General features: G+C 36.9%; 1 protein-coding gene across 11 annotated transcripts in view; it reads right to left on the bottom strand.

Annotated features, from left to right (window-relative positions):
• CDK12 (cyclin dependent kinase 12) overlaps positions 1-15,082 on the bottom strand; it is a 78,943-nt gene that overhangs the window by 38,157 nt on the left and 25,704 nt on the right. For 3 of the 11 annotated variants that reach the window (XR_015745672.1, XR_015745673.1, XM_087945716.1), the window contains exons 11-13: positions 13,649-13,780; positions 12,809-13,023; positions 9,591-10,052 (exon numbers count right to left, since the gene is read on the bottom strand). Coding sequence is in view for 8 of the 11 variants with exons in the window: in XM_087945716.1 (XP_087801842.1) it covers positions 9,591-10,052; positions 12,809-13,023; positions 13,649-13,780 (809 nt within the window). In the remaining 3 variants the exon portion in view is untranslated. Of the gene's footprint in view, positions 1-6,348; positions 8,137-9,491; positions 10,053-12,808; positions 13,024-13,648; positions 13,781-15,082 lie in introns of those variants that run through there. The other 8 variants (XM_026679704.2, XM_087945714.1, XM_087945713.1 and 5 more) reach the window with 6 other exon arrangements.

Below are 15,082 nucleotides of genomic sequence, written 5' to 3'. Positions count from 1 at the left end.
ATGGAACTTGGCACTGGAAGGTCCCAGGTTTGCTTGATTTAGATGTGCAAATAAGTTGGCCTAAGTATGAAATAACACTTTCATACTTGTTAGTGAAGTTAGTCCTCGTGTACTGGCAGCACTAAGTATACAACTCTCAAGCAATACACATATGTGTAACAGAAACAGATATACGTGTTTGTTTAGGCAAACTTCATTCTGGGGGCAAAATCAGTACATTTATGTGGTCTATTAGGACTGTTAACAGAATTGTGCCTTTAAAAAAGGGAGTGGAATAAAGGGACATATGATTATTAGGCCCACTTACAAACCTGTATAACATTCTTAAATGTGGTACATATATTGTCTTCTCTACAAAACCCTTTAAATCTAAAAGCAATTTCTGTTGAACAAATTATACCTTATTTGTTCACATATCTTTAAGGGATTGTGCTTATCTTCATATCTGAAATACTGGAGATGAACCAGTTTATTTGAGTGATGGGGAGGATTGCTCTTTGGACTTGAGATACCATTCCCTAGCCTGGTGCCCTTCAGATATGGTGGGTTATCTCTCTCATAACAACAATCCAATTCTAGTTGGAAATTATTGAACTGATGCTCCCAAAATACAAAGCATACAAGATTTGGAGTAATGTGGTATAGGTGTCAAGATGGAAACTGACCAAATAAACATGTTTTTTCATCCAAATATGATAGATTGTGGAGCTGAACCTGTTTATTTTAAAATTGGGGCCTGTTCTGTATAGAAATATGGATTTTCCCTGTACAATTAAGTTTATGAGTGTACTCTGTCACTATAGTATACTGCAGGAAAAATGGCTTCATAGCACAAACACAAGTACGCATACCAATGTCTTTATCACTACCACCAAATAGGCCCTACTTTCACCCATGTTTATATCATGGAGAAATAAATTATTCTAGTCTTTTGAGAAGAAACAATCACATATACCTATGCAGAAAAGACAAGGAACACAGAAGCCATCTTCTTAGAGGGAGTTGGATAGACATTCTATCAAACAGGAGAAGAAAGAAGTCTATGTGTAATTAATGTTGAAATGCGTATTTAAAAAGAGGAACTGGTTAATCTTTTATTTGATGCCTCATGTTGTTAGTGTGCTTTATAGTTTCATTACAGCTATATTAGTTTTGCAGTTCAAATCTATAAATGACAATAATTTGTTGATGTCAGCTAAGTCCATGGAAAGTTGAAGTGCTGACTTCATTACTATGGAGGCTTTGATGCTCCCTGAGCTTGCTAGTTTTCTTGCAGGTGTTTCTTTACCTGATAGGTAACATCACCAGTGCTTTGATGATGTACATTAATGTTACCTAGTTGGGTAATGAAATGTTTCCAAGCAAACAAAGCTCAGAGAACACCAAGGACTCCACAGTTCAACCCTGAGCTATATTCTCTTCTATTGGAAATACATGAATCCCTATATTGCCCACTTCCTATAAAAATAATTCTACATATAATAGCAAAGGACAAATGACATTCTGCTATTTATATTTGTATGTTTATATATCTACATAGAGATATCCACATATACAAATGTGTGTGCACATGAGCATGTGGGGTATATCATGGAAATCTGAGCCTTAAAAATGAAATATTGTTTGAAGACCATTCAGAAAAGTACAGAATGTACAGCATATAGCTTTCTTTACTATAAGCCTATAAAAAGGAAGCAAATTTGATAGCAGGAAATTTGAAGTAAATTTGCTTATGAAATATAAGTATATAATAGCCATAATGACCCAACACTGAAGCAGAAATAGCAGGGTGCTGGGTTACCAGCAACTGAGTATTATTGTAGAGTGATAAGATGTGAAAGGTACTGGAATGGCTTTCCGTGGAATTAAACTAATGAATGCAGATTTGAGACTTCTTGAAACTGTTTTTCTATAATTAAGAGCATGTTCCTAATCTAGCTATTTGAATATATGCAACCACAAAAAGAAATGTCATATACTCAAATAGCTAGATTAACTTCTGCATTTCAGTTTTCTAAATATTCTGTTTGGTATTTCAATGGAGACATTTAAATATTGTGAATTAGTTTGCAGTGTATTAACTGCTACTAAAATGCTAATTGCATTTTAGTATTCCCAAATCTGCAGATCAAAGGCTGGAATTCTATTAAATTCAATGTGCCTTCTATCCAAAGACATATATGATTGTGCTATACAGATAGTCCTCAAGTTAGAACCATTCATTTAATGACACTCTGAAGTTACAGTGGCACTGAAAAAGTGACTTTTGTCCAGTTTTCACACTTTCAGTATCCCTGTGCCCAGGAGATCAAAATTTGAATGGTTGAAAGTTAGCATGTATTTATGATAGCTAGTGTCCTAGGCATATGTGATCACTTTTTGTGACTTTTCTGACAAGCAAAATCAATGGGAAAGCAGATTCACTTAATAAAAGTAGCAGTGATTCTTCTACAGTTGTGGCAAGAAAGGTCATACAATGGGGCAAAATTCATTTAACAGCTGTCTTGCTTAGCTAAGGAAACTTGGGCTCAATTTTGGTGGTAAGTCAAGGACTTCCTGTATAAATTAGAAACTGTCAGAACTGATGGAATTTGTGAATTCTAAACAAATAAAAGCAACCTGTACTTATACAGGCAAAATATTTTGAAGTGGATACACACAGAACTGCTCTATGTAAATCTGCCCACCCACCCCACACTATATCTTTCTCCTTTTTTGATGATTTTTAAAATGGCTTTAGAGATATATATGAGAGATGGCCATAGCTTGACATTTCAAAAGAGACAAGAGTTTTTGAACAAGATTTCCACTAACTAGCAAGGGGAAATAATGCCATCCTGTGCTCTTCTGACTAGCAAAATGGAAACCATACAATTGAAACTGATGAAAAGCAAAATACGCCAACACTGTTTCAACCATATGGTTTAGACTAATCTGATTATTATTTTTCTGTGCAGAATTTTTATATACAGCCCACAAAGGGCTCTTGTTCATGAGTTGCAAATATGCTTTATAATACTGAAACTGTAAAGGCAATTAATCAACCACCACTGGAGTATTTAAACAGGATCAAGGCCTCAATGTAGCTTGCATTCTTTACTCTTGAAGTTATGAGCTTTTTGTTATGTACTGCTTGCACTGCAATAATAGGAGTTACAGGTAAATGATGGACCATGAAGATTTACAAATAGAATAACAAAAAACTTACAGGACAGAGGCACAGATCAGTACTAGTAGCACTGATATTTCAATTTTGTTTTTCCCTCATTTTTCATCCTTGAGCAACCCTTTCTCAGATGAGCACAATATATTTTTAAGATCTCAGATGCTGTTCACACTTGATATTCTCCAGGTCTGTGTCTTGCATTTGCTTTGAACAGAGTTGGAAAACAATCTATTATTCGCATGTACTGTATCTACATATTGCATAGGAATATGTAGTGAACTGACTGACCTTTAGAGAAGACCTGCCCTGACATCCCTGATCTGAAATTTCAATTAATTTGCCAGATTACAGATACACGTACTCTCATCTTTGTACACTGGAATTTGCAGGCAGCAACTCGTTTTTGTTGCATTTTTCCAATACCAAAAATAGATAGTCTTAAACCTACCAGGCTAGTACTAGCATGATGAATCACTATTTTTCCTCCCTTTTCTTGGGGATGTGTGTGTGTTTTGTAGAAAATGTTGTAAGTAGTTTTACAACGATCCTTGAAAGTGCTATTGCTAATGTACTTGATAAGAAAAGCTAAGGTTCTGTTACAGGAGTACTGTAGTTCTGAAATTGTAACAGACAAGAAAACTTCAGCTTTGATAAACATAATTACTATTTTATTAGAGGTATTCTGCCATATTATTTTGTCAAAAGGTATGTATGTGTTAATTTTCCAACTATTTTGAAAAGTATTAAATCCAAGAATGAAGGTACTTAGTATGTGATGGCTCCTTCATATATGCAAGTAATTATTTGCGAAGAAGTACAGGTAGTCCTCGACTTACAACAGTTATTTAATGACCATTCGAAGTTACAACGGCACTGAAAAAAGTGACATGACCATTTTTCAAAATTATGACCGTTGCAGCATCCTCTTGGTCATGTGATCAAAATCCAACCACTTGGCAGCTAGCATGTATTTATGATGGTTGCAATGTTCTGGGGGTCACGTGATCTTCCTTTGCGAAGCCAGATTCACTTAACAACTGCATTGATACATTTAACGACTGTGGCAAGAAAGGTCATAAAATGAGGCAAAATTTACTTAACAACTCTCACTCTTAGCAACAGACATTTTGAGCTCCATTGTGGTTATAAGTCAGCAGGAAGCATCTGAAATTCCAAATTAGGGATTTATGCTAATCAAATATTTAATACTGACCTTTCCCTCTCCCCAAAGTTGTCCTACATATTTATACCTTCTTCTATCCCCTAGCACTTAGTAACATTTTTAAAAAAAGGTCCTGAAGTTTCACCCAAGTTAATTGGATATTATAATTCCTTAAGAATACAGAGAGCACTCTTTAAAAGAAATCATGGCAATTAAGATCAGGACACCATCCTACAGAAAGGAGAAGGTGGGGTGTAGAATAAAGTAATGGTCTTAGGTGAACTCAATTTACATCTTGGGTGAATAGCACTAATTCAGAAATCTTAATATGGTTCAATGATGAAAGATGTTAAAAATGAACAAGGCAATCACGTATTTAAAAAAAAAAAAACCAAGGTAACCATGTATATAAGATACAGTAGTTGTTGAGGATTCCAGAACTAGAGTGAACATTTTCTCAATTCCCTCCCAATGTATCCTTAATTGTACTAAAATTCAAAGCAATTCCCTATTTCATTCACTGTACTGAACTAGGTACTAGTATTCTGCAAAATCTATAAGCCTGTTCTGCATAGGACAAAGCATGAAAAAGAGGGTGTTGAAAAGACTCCCTTCTAAAAGAAGAAAAATTATCCTCCAAATCAATTTGCAACAGCAAATTCTTCACTTGAAGTTAATTATCTACAGTAGTTGTGCTATGCTTCTAATTCAAAGGTTTTTAAAAAGTGCTTTGAAATGCGTAAGTGTGCATACATGGCAGCACTTCTTTAACCAAATACATTTTTTCCCAGGATCACAGAGTAATACTAGAGGGCAACTGCAAAATCTCAGGAAAAAAGTTATTTTTCTGAAGCAAATACTTCTTTTGGAATCCAAAATGCTGCATAATTCTGGTTTGTGCCTTCAAGTTGATATCAATTCTAAATCACATTTTCTCCATGATAATCTGTCCCTAGTCTGGTCTTTCATGTCCAATGGTAGGGAAAAAATCTTGAAGCAGGTAATTGTATCTGTGATGCTCAAATTCTTTCAGGTGAATACAAGAGAAAATGAATGGCCATATGGCTAAATGATAATTCTGTCTTTAGACAAAAGAAAGGATAGAAGGAATATGGAAGGATGGAGAACAGCAAAGGCATAATTGGGATACCAGGACAATTTAAGCTTGCTAACATAAAAAACATCAAGAAAAATGCATAATAAAGGAGGGGGATCAGAGAGAGAAAACCCTCCCTTTTATTTACCATATTCTGCACATATAATACTTTTTTTTTTTTGCACATTAAGTACGAACTGAAGATTTTAAAGTACACACAAAATTTACACTTGGAATTTTGCAAACTTTCTACACTTTGCAGAACAAAGAAAACAGTATTTTTCTAATATAAGGTGGCACATTACTATACTTAATGATTCCCCCTCATCCCTTTGTTTCAATTTCAATTATGACATCACTCCCTCATCATGTTTAAAGTATATTCAGCAGCAATGTGCTTCCCCAAATATTGCAGTTTTTCTTCGCTATAATTTGAAAGCAGGTTTTTTTTTAATGATCTATAGCAACTATCAAAATTCGCAATGCTTTTCAATTTCTAGCATGCTTCTCTCTTTGAAAACCCTCATTTAAAAGAATTGGAAGTGGGAGGAAGTGGAGCCATGTTACTAAGAAATTATGTCTCTCCATAATTCTGTATTTTGAAATCTTGGAGCATTATAGTCTTCAGTGCAATGTTTCACAAAGATCTACATGGGGGAGAGGAATAAAAAAAATTGAAATTGAAAATTAATCAGTATGAGTGATACTACTAAAACAAAAAATAAAAAATAGAATTAAAAATAAGTAAGTACCCTCATTTTATTGAGGAATGTTTCAAAAAGTCTTCTCAAACACTGAAAACAGTGTTTTATCATATAAGAGATATCAACACTTATCTTTTAAAGACTGAGAAAAAAATAAACCTATTCAGGTTTCCTTCATTTTAGTATTAAATACCCTCCACCCCAAGAATTTAAGAATTACAAAGTTTTTGGTTTTTATTTTATTTTAGCCATTCACTCAGGCTGTATGAACTTCAACAAAAAGACACTTGCCATTCTTAAGAGAGAAAATTTAAAAAAAAATCATTCCATCCACTACTCAGTGGACTCACTACAGAAACTTAGTTCAGCTAAGGTTTGGAAGTAAGTATAACCGCACATAGCTTTTCACAGTAAACCAGGGAACAGCTTACCCTTGGAAGAATGTAGCCTCCTGCCTTTTCATATAAAGAAACAATAACTAAGAAGAGGGAAAATATCCCAAGACTTACATAACATAAGCAGTTTTTTTTTTTTTCTAATTCAGTATAAAAGGCATGTAGGCACCATCTGACAAATCTTGAAATTCAAGGCGGCAAGAGAAAAACAAAACATGTATGGACTTTGCAATACTGAGATTAGATCTACATGAGCCGTAGAATGAGCTGGTTGAGTGACTGATGATGCTGAACTGCACTTTTCAAGCATTCTTCTTCCCAGAAAGTGCAGTCTTGGCTTTAGAAAGATGATTAATACAGCCAAGGGGATGTTGGGCTAATATTTCTCTTCATAATATGCTGAATTTTCTACCTACAAAAGGGAAAATTTCTATCTCTTACTCCACATATGGATTTCTCTACCTGCTATTGAAATAGTACAGCTCATTCTAAGACTTTATTCTGCAAAAAAAACATAGACCAAGACACTGATTCATCTCATCCAGATCTTCAGTGGGCTGTCAAAAATAACAGCGCAAGTCATACAATCACATTCAATTCATGTCTCCAATTTATTCTTTAAGAAATCTTTCCTTCTTTTCCCTCCCCCCCGCCCCCCTGTCAATGTAACAAAACTTATCACACCAAACCCAAATCAATAGATTTTGGGGGATGGAATGATGTCACAAAAAGGCTAAAGAATTTTCATTCTAAAGCCCTGAGGGGAAAGAAACAGAGCAGCCCAGTGAGCAAAAGGGGGGGGGGGGGAAAAATCAACCATTTCTATAGTAGGTGGTCAATAGTTTGCCCATCAAGCTAATTGCTCTGAGGTCAAGACAATAAGAAAGTAAACACTACCCCCCTCATGCCATCTCTTCAGTCATTTTAATAAGGTACCCCTCTTCCTCCTCTTGGAGGTACTCTATTCTGCCCACGAAATGCTTTCCCGTATGCAGTGGACTGGACTGGGCTTCCCCACGTGTGGCTTGTTCCTGTGTCACTTGAATTTGTTACTCCCACCTCATTGTAGTTATGAATGTTGGCCTCTGAGTGTACCAGTGTATTGTTACTCCCCTCAGTTTTGATGAAGGACTGCCCAATAGCAGAATGTATCGCTAAGGGGACTCGGGTGAAACGGAGGTCCTGGTCCCCAGGGAACTGAACTGATCCTGTGCTCTGGTAACTGCTGGACTCCCTGATGTGGCTTGTGGAACCCAGGAAGGTGCTACTTTTCTCCGCAGTTGGGGATGATGTCTCTGTTAAAGTCTGGATGGAATTTCTTTCATCAACATCAAAGTTGCAGCCCTCGGGCCCGTCGGTGCCGTAAGTCCTGGATGAAGTTTGTGACTTGGTGTATTCCGAGGAGGGTTTCTCAACTTGGGGTTCCTGCTTTGGGTGGCTCAGCAGCCCTGCCTCTTGCTGGGATAAAAGTTGGAGGAGAGTGGCTGTCATAGCCGGATTCAACTCCTGAGCTGCATTAGAGTTGTTCTCTTCAGCCAGATTGGGTGGTGGCAGCGGTGGTGGTCCAGGAGGCTCAGGGGGTCTCTTCTCTGGTGGGAGAATGTGAGGACAGGCTGTGGAATGGTTACTTCTTTTAAACACCATCTCATAAGTACATGTGAACAAACATTAAACATTTCAGAGAGAGATATAAAGGAAGTGGGAACATTTAGGGAAGAGAACATTATATTTGAATAAAATAACTTTCAAATTATCGGACATAAAAAGGATTGCATACTGCAGGACTCAAAAATTCTCCTTCTGAGATCTTTGAGAGCCAGTCAGGGTAATAGTACTAGGTATGAAATAGCTGTGTGTGCTTTAAAACTTTTTTAAAAAGAGGTAAACCAAAGAAAAGTAAATTTCTGCATCAAACTTAGTCTAAATTCCTGGGACCCATGTACAAGATAATCATTTCTGGCTTTTACTGTTTATTATACATCTGATTTCATAGTTAGTTACAAAGATCTAGGCAGGGTACTGAAGTTGCCTCCCAGAAAAAATGGTGCTGAACCTCTCCTTCATCTTCTTAAATTTCAGCAGTCATGGCCCACATATTTTCAAATACTATCTCTGAAAATAAAGCAGCTAAATACACTCCTTTAAACAAATGAAAATATTATTTTCACTATGAAGAATATCATATAAACAACAAAATTCCATATAGAATATACAATAGCCCTTCCCATAATCAAAACCCATATGGAATACCCAAAAGAAAGAAATGTATAATGATTCAATTTTGCAAGAGACCAAGCAATATGCTGCTCATTTCCATTTTGGTAAAATGTAGGGATTCTCCCCATAGATAAGGTATCAGATATCCCAAACCATTGAAGCTGATAAGAATGGACCCTCCCCACCAATATTGGCCTAGTTCAGAATAAGCACCTGGAATTTCTACTTCAGTTTAGACTGTGATAGTTTCTTTCATAAGAAGGGTGAGATGATGGGGTAGGCCTCAGTGGGAGAATCTGTGTCCTCTCATTTGTAGAACAGACTTCTTTAGAACTCATTTCCTCAGCACAGATCAGCAACTATTTTAAGTTCACCTTCATAAAGGACTTAAAGATTTAATTAGAGTAACATTAATTATAGGCTTTAGTCTTCTTAACATTCTAAAGACTAAATGTAAGGTTTCTAAGCACAAAGCTAGGGCAATAATGAGGAGGACTATGATCTAGCCTTCTCAGTACCATACTAGCTTCCATGTGCATGAAAACTGATATGAGAGAATATCTGAGCAATCACTTCTCAATTGAATAAGGTACATGCCAAGACTTCCCAGCCTTACATCCTAAAAATTCTTTCACGAGAGAAACTAGGGCCAAGAGTACACAACTTGCTCAAGGTCTTATGACGAGTATTTTCAGGAACCCAAAACTGTTGCCAGATTCCACACACACTCAGAGACGACTACCAGGCTTGGTTAAAGAATATTCAAAGTGTTTTTTATTTACCACATGGAAAGACCCATATAATTTTCCCCCTTAAGTCCTAGGAGCAAGGGGGTGTCACAATTATTTACCTGCAGTTTCCTCCTGAGGCAAAGTGGGGGTTTTCCGTTGCCCCTGTAGATCACTGTTCTTCTCACTGCTATTCTGCTCTGTATTTGTTGCAGGCTCTTGGGTTTTAATTAGCTGGCTCAGCAAAACTGCCAGAACGCTTTGCATGTCTCCCTGAGTGCCTGCTGCTTCGGGAGTGGGTTGTTCCTCAGAGGGATGGGCTGGCGGGGGTGGTTCCTCAACAGCTGTTTCCTCTTCAGGCACTTTCTGGGAATCCTGCAGTTGAATGGTGGTGGTGGTGGCTTCAGTGAGTGCATTGATAGACTGGTTAAGGGCCTCTAGCTGTTGTTGCATCTCAGGGTTTGAATGAATGTTGAGTAGTTGGGCCATCTGTGGAACACTTAGGTCTGTCTGGCTCTGCAACAAGTTCAGTAAGACAGCCAGCTCACTCTGATTCAGCTGTTGTGTGATGTCACCAAGACCTGCTGAAAACATGAAGGAAGGCAACAGGGAACAGAAAAAGAAGCAAGAAGACCTTAGAAAAAGTAGACCAGGAAAGTGTCTATATGTAACTGTACGTCTTACTTATAGACACATTTAGTGTTATTCTCCTCTTTTCCTTCAAAAAATAATTTTTAAAATTATTTAATGTAAGAATAGTAAATGACACAACAGTCTAAGGACATAGGGTGTGTACAGAGGGGCAAACAGAAAAGTTAACCAGAGCAATTCAAAATACTAGTAGGAGACTCATTCAAAATGCTAGAGGGAGAACTATCATATAAGCCCAGTTTCTCATCTCACATACCAGGATGGATTGTATTTGCGGAGCTGAATCTATGGAAACATTTCTCAGTCTGGTATCCTCTAGTCACCTGGAACTTAGCCTTCATGTTATTAGCTGGAGATTATAAAAACTGAAGTTCAGGAAAACTGACATTCACTAATTTGGGGGATCAGTCTAGACTGTACAACTGGAAAGCACACATTTCACCTTTATTGTATATGGCTACACTATTAAGGAAATTCCTCTGTTTGATCCAGTTTTATACACCTGCTAATTTGCACTACTGCCTATTGGAATTGCAGCCTCAGCTTCCTCGGTGCATTTGCCCCATCTGTTTTCAGATTCCAGAATTTAGCTCAGTTTAGTGTGTAGATGATAGAAGTCAGAAAAGACAGAAAAATGAACCTGTTAACTTTACTGGAACTCTTCAGAAACTATTAACGCATTAGTCTTTTGGAAAGATATTCTAAACTGAGAGCAAAAAGCAGCCTTTTAGTTATTTATAATCTGTTCTTTGTTCAAGTCTGCAGGACTGTTTTTAGTGTGACTTGCAACCAGGTCATTGGATGAGAAGATATACTAAATAAATCTTTGAAGTCAGTGATACACCGAGTAAGGAACAGAAGAGACATTAGGACTGGATACTTCAACAGCCCTTGAATGGTTAATTAATTGTAGAAGTGTGCCTCAACGACTAAAATAATGTGTATCTCAAAAGTAAATCTGACACAGATTTTAATTCAAACTGGATTCTTCAATTATAATTCAATATAGATTCTATCACATGCAAAATTTAAATAACTCAGCATAATTTTATTAATAAAATACTGTCAATGATCAGTAGGACTGCAAAGTCTATATTGTAATTTCATAGGACTTCTAAAGCAGAGTAACTTCTAATAATATGGACTGAATTTACTGAGATTCACAAATTTCATTTTATGATTTATACAGTGGAGCCTTGGGTCACAACTGTAATCAGTTCCAGGACTACGGTCACAACCCAATTTGGTTGGGACTGGAAGCACGACCATCTGCGCATGTGTGGACCCCCAAAAAAACGGCAAAGGGGAAATCAGTGTGGAAAAGGAATCTTTCCGCACCGATTTTGTTCGCCACCTGATTTTTGAATCATGACCAGATTCAAAAATTGGGTGGATTTTTTGTTCACCACGCAATCTGGTCACGAACAGGATCGTTCGTGACCCAAGGCTCCAGTGTATTGCATTGACTATGTTTCTAGATATGTATGCTTTGCTTAGAGATTAAAACTGATGTTCAAGCTTTTAAAATGATATAATGTATTCTATTATTCACAATCAGTTAATTATATTCTGGAAAATTATCATCTCTAAGACATTTGTAAATCCCTTGCTTACTTTTTTGTCCCTTTTTCCCCTTCTTTGTTTACATATATTTATCTGAAATGTCTAATAAGGTAAAGATAAAAGGTAAAGGTATCCCCTATCCAATCATGTCTGATTCTACAGGGCAGTGCTCATCTCTGTTTCTTGGCCGAGGGAGCCAGCATTGTCCAAAGACACTTCCAATGGTCATGTGGCCAGTATCACTACATCAAGGGGCAGGGGATGCTGTTACCTTCCCACCAAAGTGGTACCTCTTTATTTATTTGCATTTGTATGCTTTGAAACTGTTAGGTGGGCAGGAGCTGGGGCAAGTAAGGGAACTCACCCCATTGCACAGCACTTAGGTCTGAAAGCTGGGCTGTTAGATTCCCAGCTGATAAGCTCAGTCTCTTTAACCACAGAGCCACAGCATTCCCAAAATACACTTATTAGATATGTTTAATAAAAACGTAGAGGAGAGACCTAGTTCCTGAACAGGCACAAGTAAACTCTGTCTGAAAAACAAATACTATTGATTGAAGTTAATACATGATGCATTATATGCATATTATTTATTATATACATATGTGAATGGGAATTTATCCACATGTAAAATGGTAAAAAGATTTCCATCAAAAAACTGCTAAACTGAAATCCAACAAATTTACTGGCTCTTTACCCTTGCTTTCTCAAGGGAGAGTAAGACCCCTTGCTTCATTGTGCTTGCCATTTTTTTAATATTATATTTTCTCTTTTATTAATTTTATTATAATTTCTTTGTTTGATTGTTGTGAGCTACCCAAGATCGTTGACCACTAGGTGGCCTACAAGTTTAATAAATTATTATTATTGTATAAATTTCCAAAAACTACCCAGAAACTTTAATTAAGGTGGAATAAAGCTAAGAAATGTCTAATCAAAATTGGCTATAAAGAATGTATTACTAATTACTATTATTAACATGCATATGGTGTTTTTAAAAAGTACACACCACTATTCTAAGTACCTCTAAGTCAGTTTGGAAAGTTGAATTTCCAAATACGTAAGGATGCAAAAAATCCTGCCAATTAATTAAATTTTGAAGGATTTTCCTAGGTTATGCACTAACCAAATGAGTCTCCAGCACAAGGTTGTGTTTTGATCTGAGCAGACTGGGGGGGCATTGGGCTGCTATGATTCTTGATAGCTTCAGTGCTTATTACAGAGGCTGTGTCCTTCCGGGAAACCTTTGCTAAGAGAGGTTCCTCGACCGCAATCCCACTTTGCCGTTGCCGCCGGCGTTTCTTGCTCCAGAGTTCATGACAATCCTGCCAACGAGGGAGGCTAGAAAGACAATACATAAACATTAGAGACAATAATGGCAAGGGCAAACAATTAAAATAAAAATTCTAATATTAGATTATTGGTATTTCTCTCATTACCCCAATAGTCCAACGCAAAACTCCTTTCTCATGTGTTAGAAACTCTTATATAAGTCAAAAGGGAGGTCATTTGGAGTGAGTGAATGAGAGGAAGAATAAACTTAGATTTCACAAAAGGCTTTAAAGCTATATAGAAGCCACAAGAATTGCACTACTACTTTTTTAAAGCTTAGGGTATATATATCAAGGGCCATTTCAGTAAATAAAATTTGGAGTTACAGAAAAAATGTGGCTTGAATCTAGACATGTCTATTTTTTCTTGGATTAGACAATTTTCTCCTTGCCTCATCTATCTGTAGCTCCAACAGATTCCACAAAGACCTTGACACCCCCCCCCCCAAATGTGGGAGGTGGCTACGTGCAGACATATCATAGGAATAAAGAGGATGCCAGCAGCCTTTGCATGTACAAAGAAAAAGTAGATATCAGGACTGAAGTACAAGGTAGGCAATTCTAAGCTATCCTCCAAATTTGGACTAGCTTGTAAACCAAGGATGGGCTTCTTTTTCCTTTAGCAGGATACTTACTCTGGAGGATCCATCTTGCTGATATCAACATCCTTTAGGAAATCACTCTGCAAGGCTTGCTCTGCTGTACATCGTTTATTGGGGTCCAGTGTTAGCATATGGTCTAGCAAGTCAAGGGCAGCAGAAGGAATGCTAGAAGATGAGAAAAAATATGGGGAGGAGAGGCCAGAGTTGCCACAATAATCAGCACTGTTATATATTTATATTTATATATAAATAAATAAATTTCCTATTTCTTAATCACCCACCTTTTTCAAGGAGGGGACCTGTGTAATGTACAATGTAATTAAAATATAAACAACATATAAAATCAACATTTAAATTAATTTAAGCTTAAAAAATTAAATGGTAAAATATAGCACTATAAAATTTCAGAAGTCAAATTACTTGACATAATTTTCAAATATTTAAGACAAAGTTTTCAAGTTTTACCAGGTGTGGCCAATCTATAGCATATAACTATGTATTTTGTGCCTCCAAGGCTCTTTCCAACTATGAATAATATTCCAAAATGTACTTCAGGGAACCTGTGAAACACCAACATAGTCCTTGTCTGCCTTATGCTTTTGCCAGTAAATTCAACTGACACCTGCAGAACCGTATTTTTAGAGGGCAGCACTCCGTGAAAGGTAGGTCAGAATGAGCCCTTTGGTGTCAAGCCTATGGGAAAGAACTTGTTCACTGAATATGGATACACATCTGTCTTTCATACAGATAGTCCTTGACTTGTGACCACAACTGAGCCCAAAAATTATGTTGCTAAGTGAGAGTTGTTAAGTGAATTTTACTCCATTTTACGATCTTTCTTGCCATAGTTGTTAAGTGAATCACTGCAGTCGTTAAAAAGTTAGTAACTTAGTTGTTAAGTCAATCTGGCTTCCCCATTGATTTTGCTTGTCTGAAGGTCGCAAAAGATGATTACATGACCCCAGGACACTGCAATCATCATAAATATGAGTCAGTTGCCAAGCATCTGAATTTTGATCACATGACCATGGGGATGCTGAAAGGATTCTAAATGTGAAAAATGGGCATAGGTCACTTTTTTCAGTGTTGCTATGTAACTTTGAGTGGTCATTAAATTAATTGTTGTGAATCGAGGACTATCTATACTGCAATGTGATACTTGCAGGTGCATGATTCTGATAAATTTGTGCTTAGGTAAAATGTTTGCCTGAAGAACTGTTACTAGTCAAAGCAGATGTTTCTGGATTAGATGGACAAATTTGATTTCATATTAGTCATCTCCATATGTTCATTTAAAAATCAGTCTAATATACCAGCTCTGGAAGAACGGATGGGATGATCTTAAACTGGCATCAGTTGTGTTGGGATTAAATCACTAAAAATTGAGGCCACATGTATGGATTTGCTCATTTCTTTCCTTGCTTAAAGCCTACTGCCTCGGGACATGGATCTAACGCTCTCTGCTGA

The sequence above is a fragment of the Notechis scutatus genome, chromosome Z (assembly GCF_049901735.1).
Source record: "Notechis scutatus isolate UNSWTSFEM ecotype Mainland chromosome Z, rNotScu1.2, whole genome shotgun sequence".
NCBI lineage: Eukaryota > Metazoa > Chordata > Lepidosauria > Squamata > Elapidae > Notechis > Notechis scutatus.
This window is presented reverse-complemented; position numbering and strand designations above follow the sequence as displayed.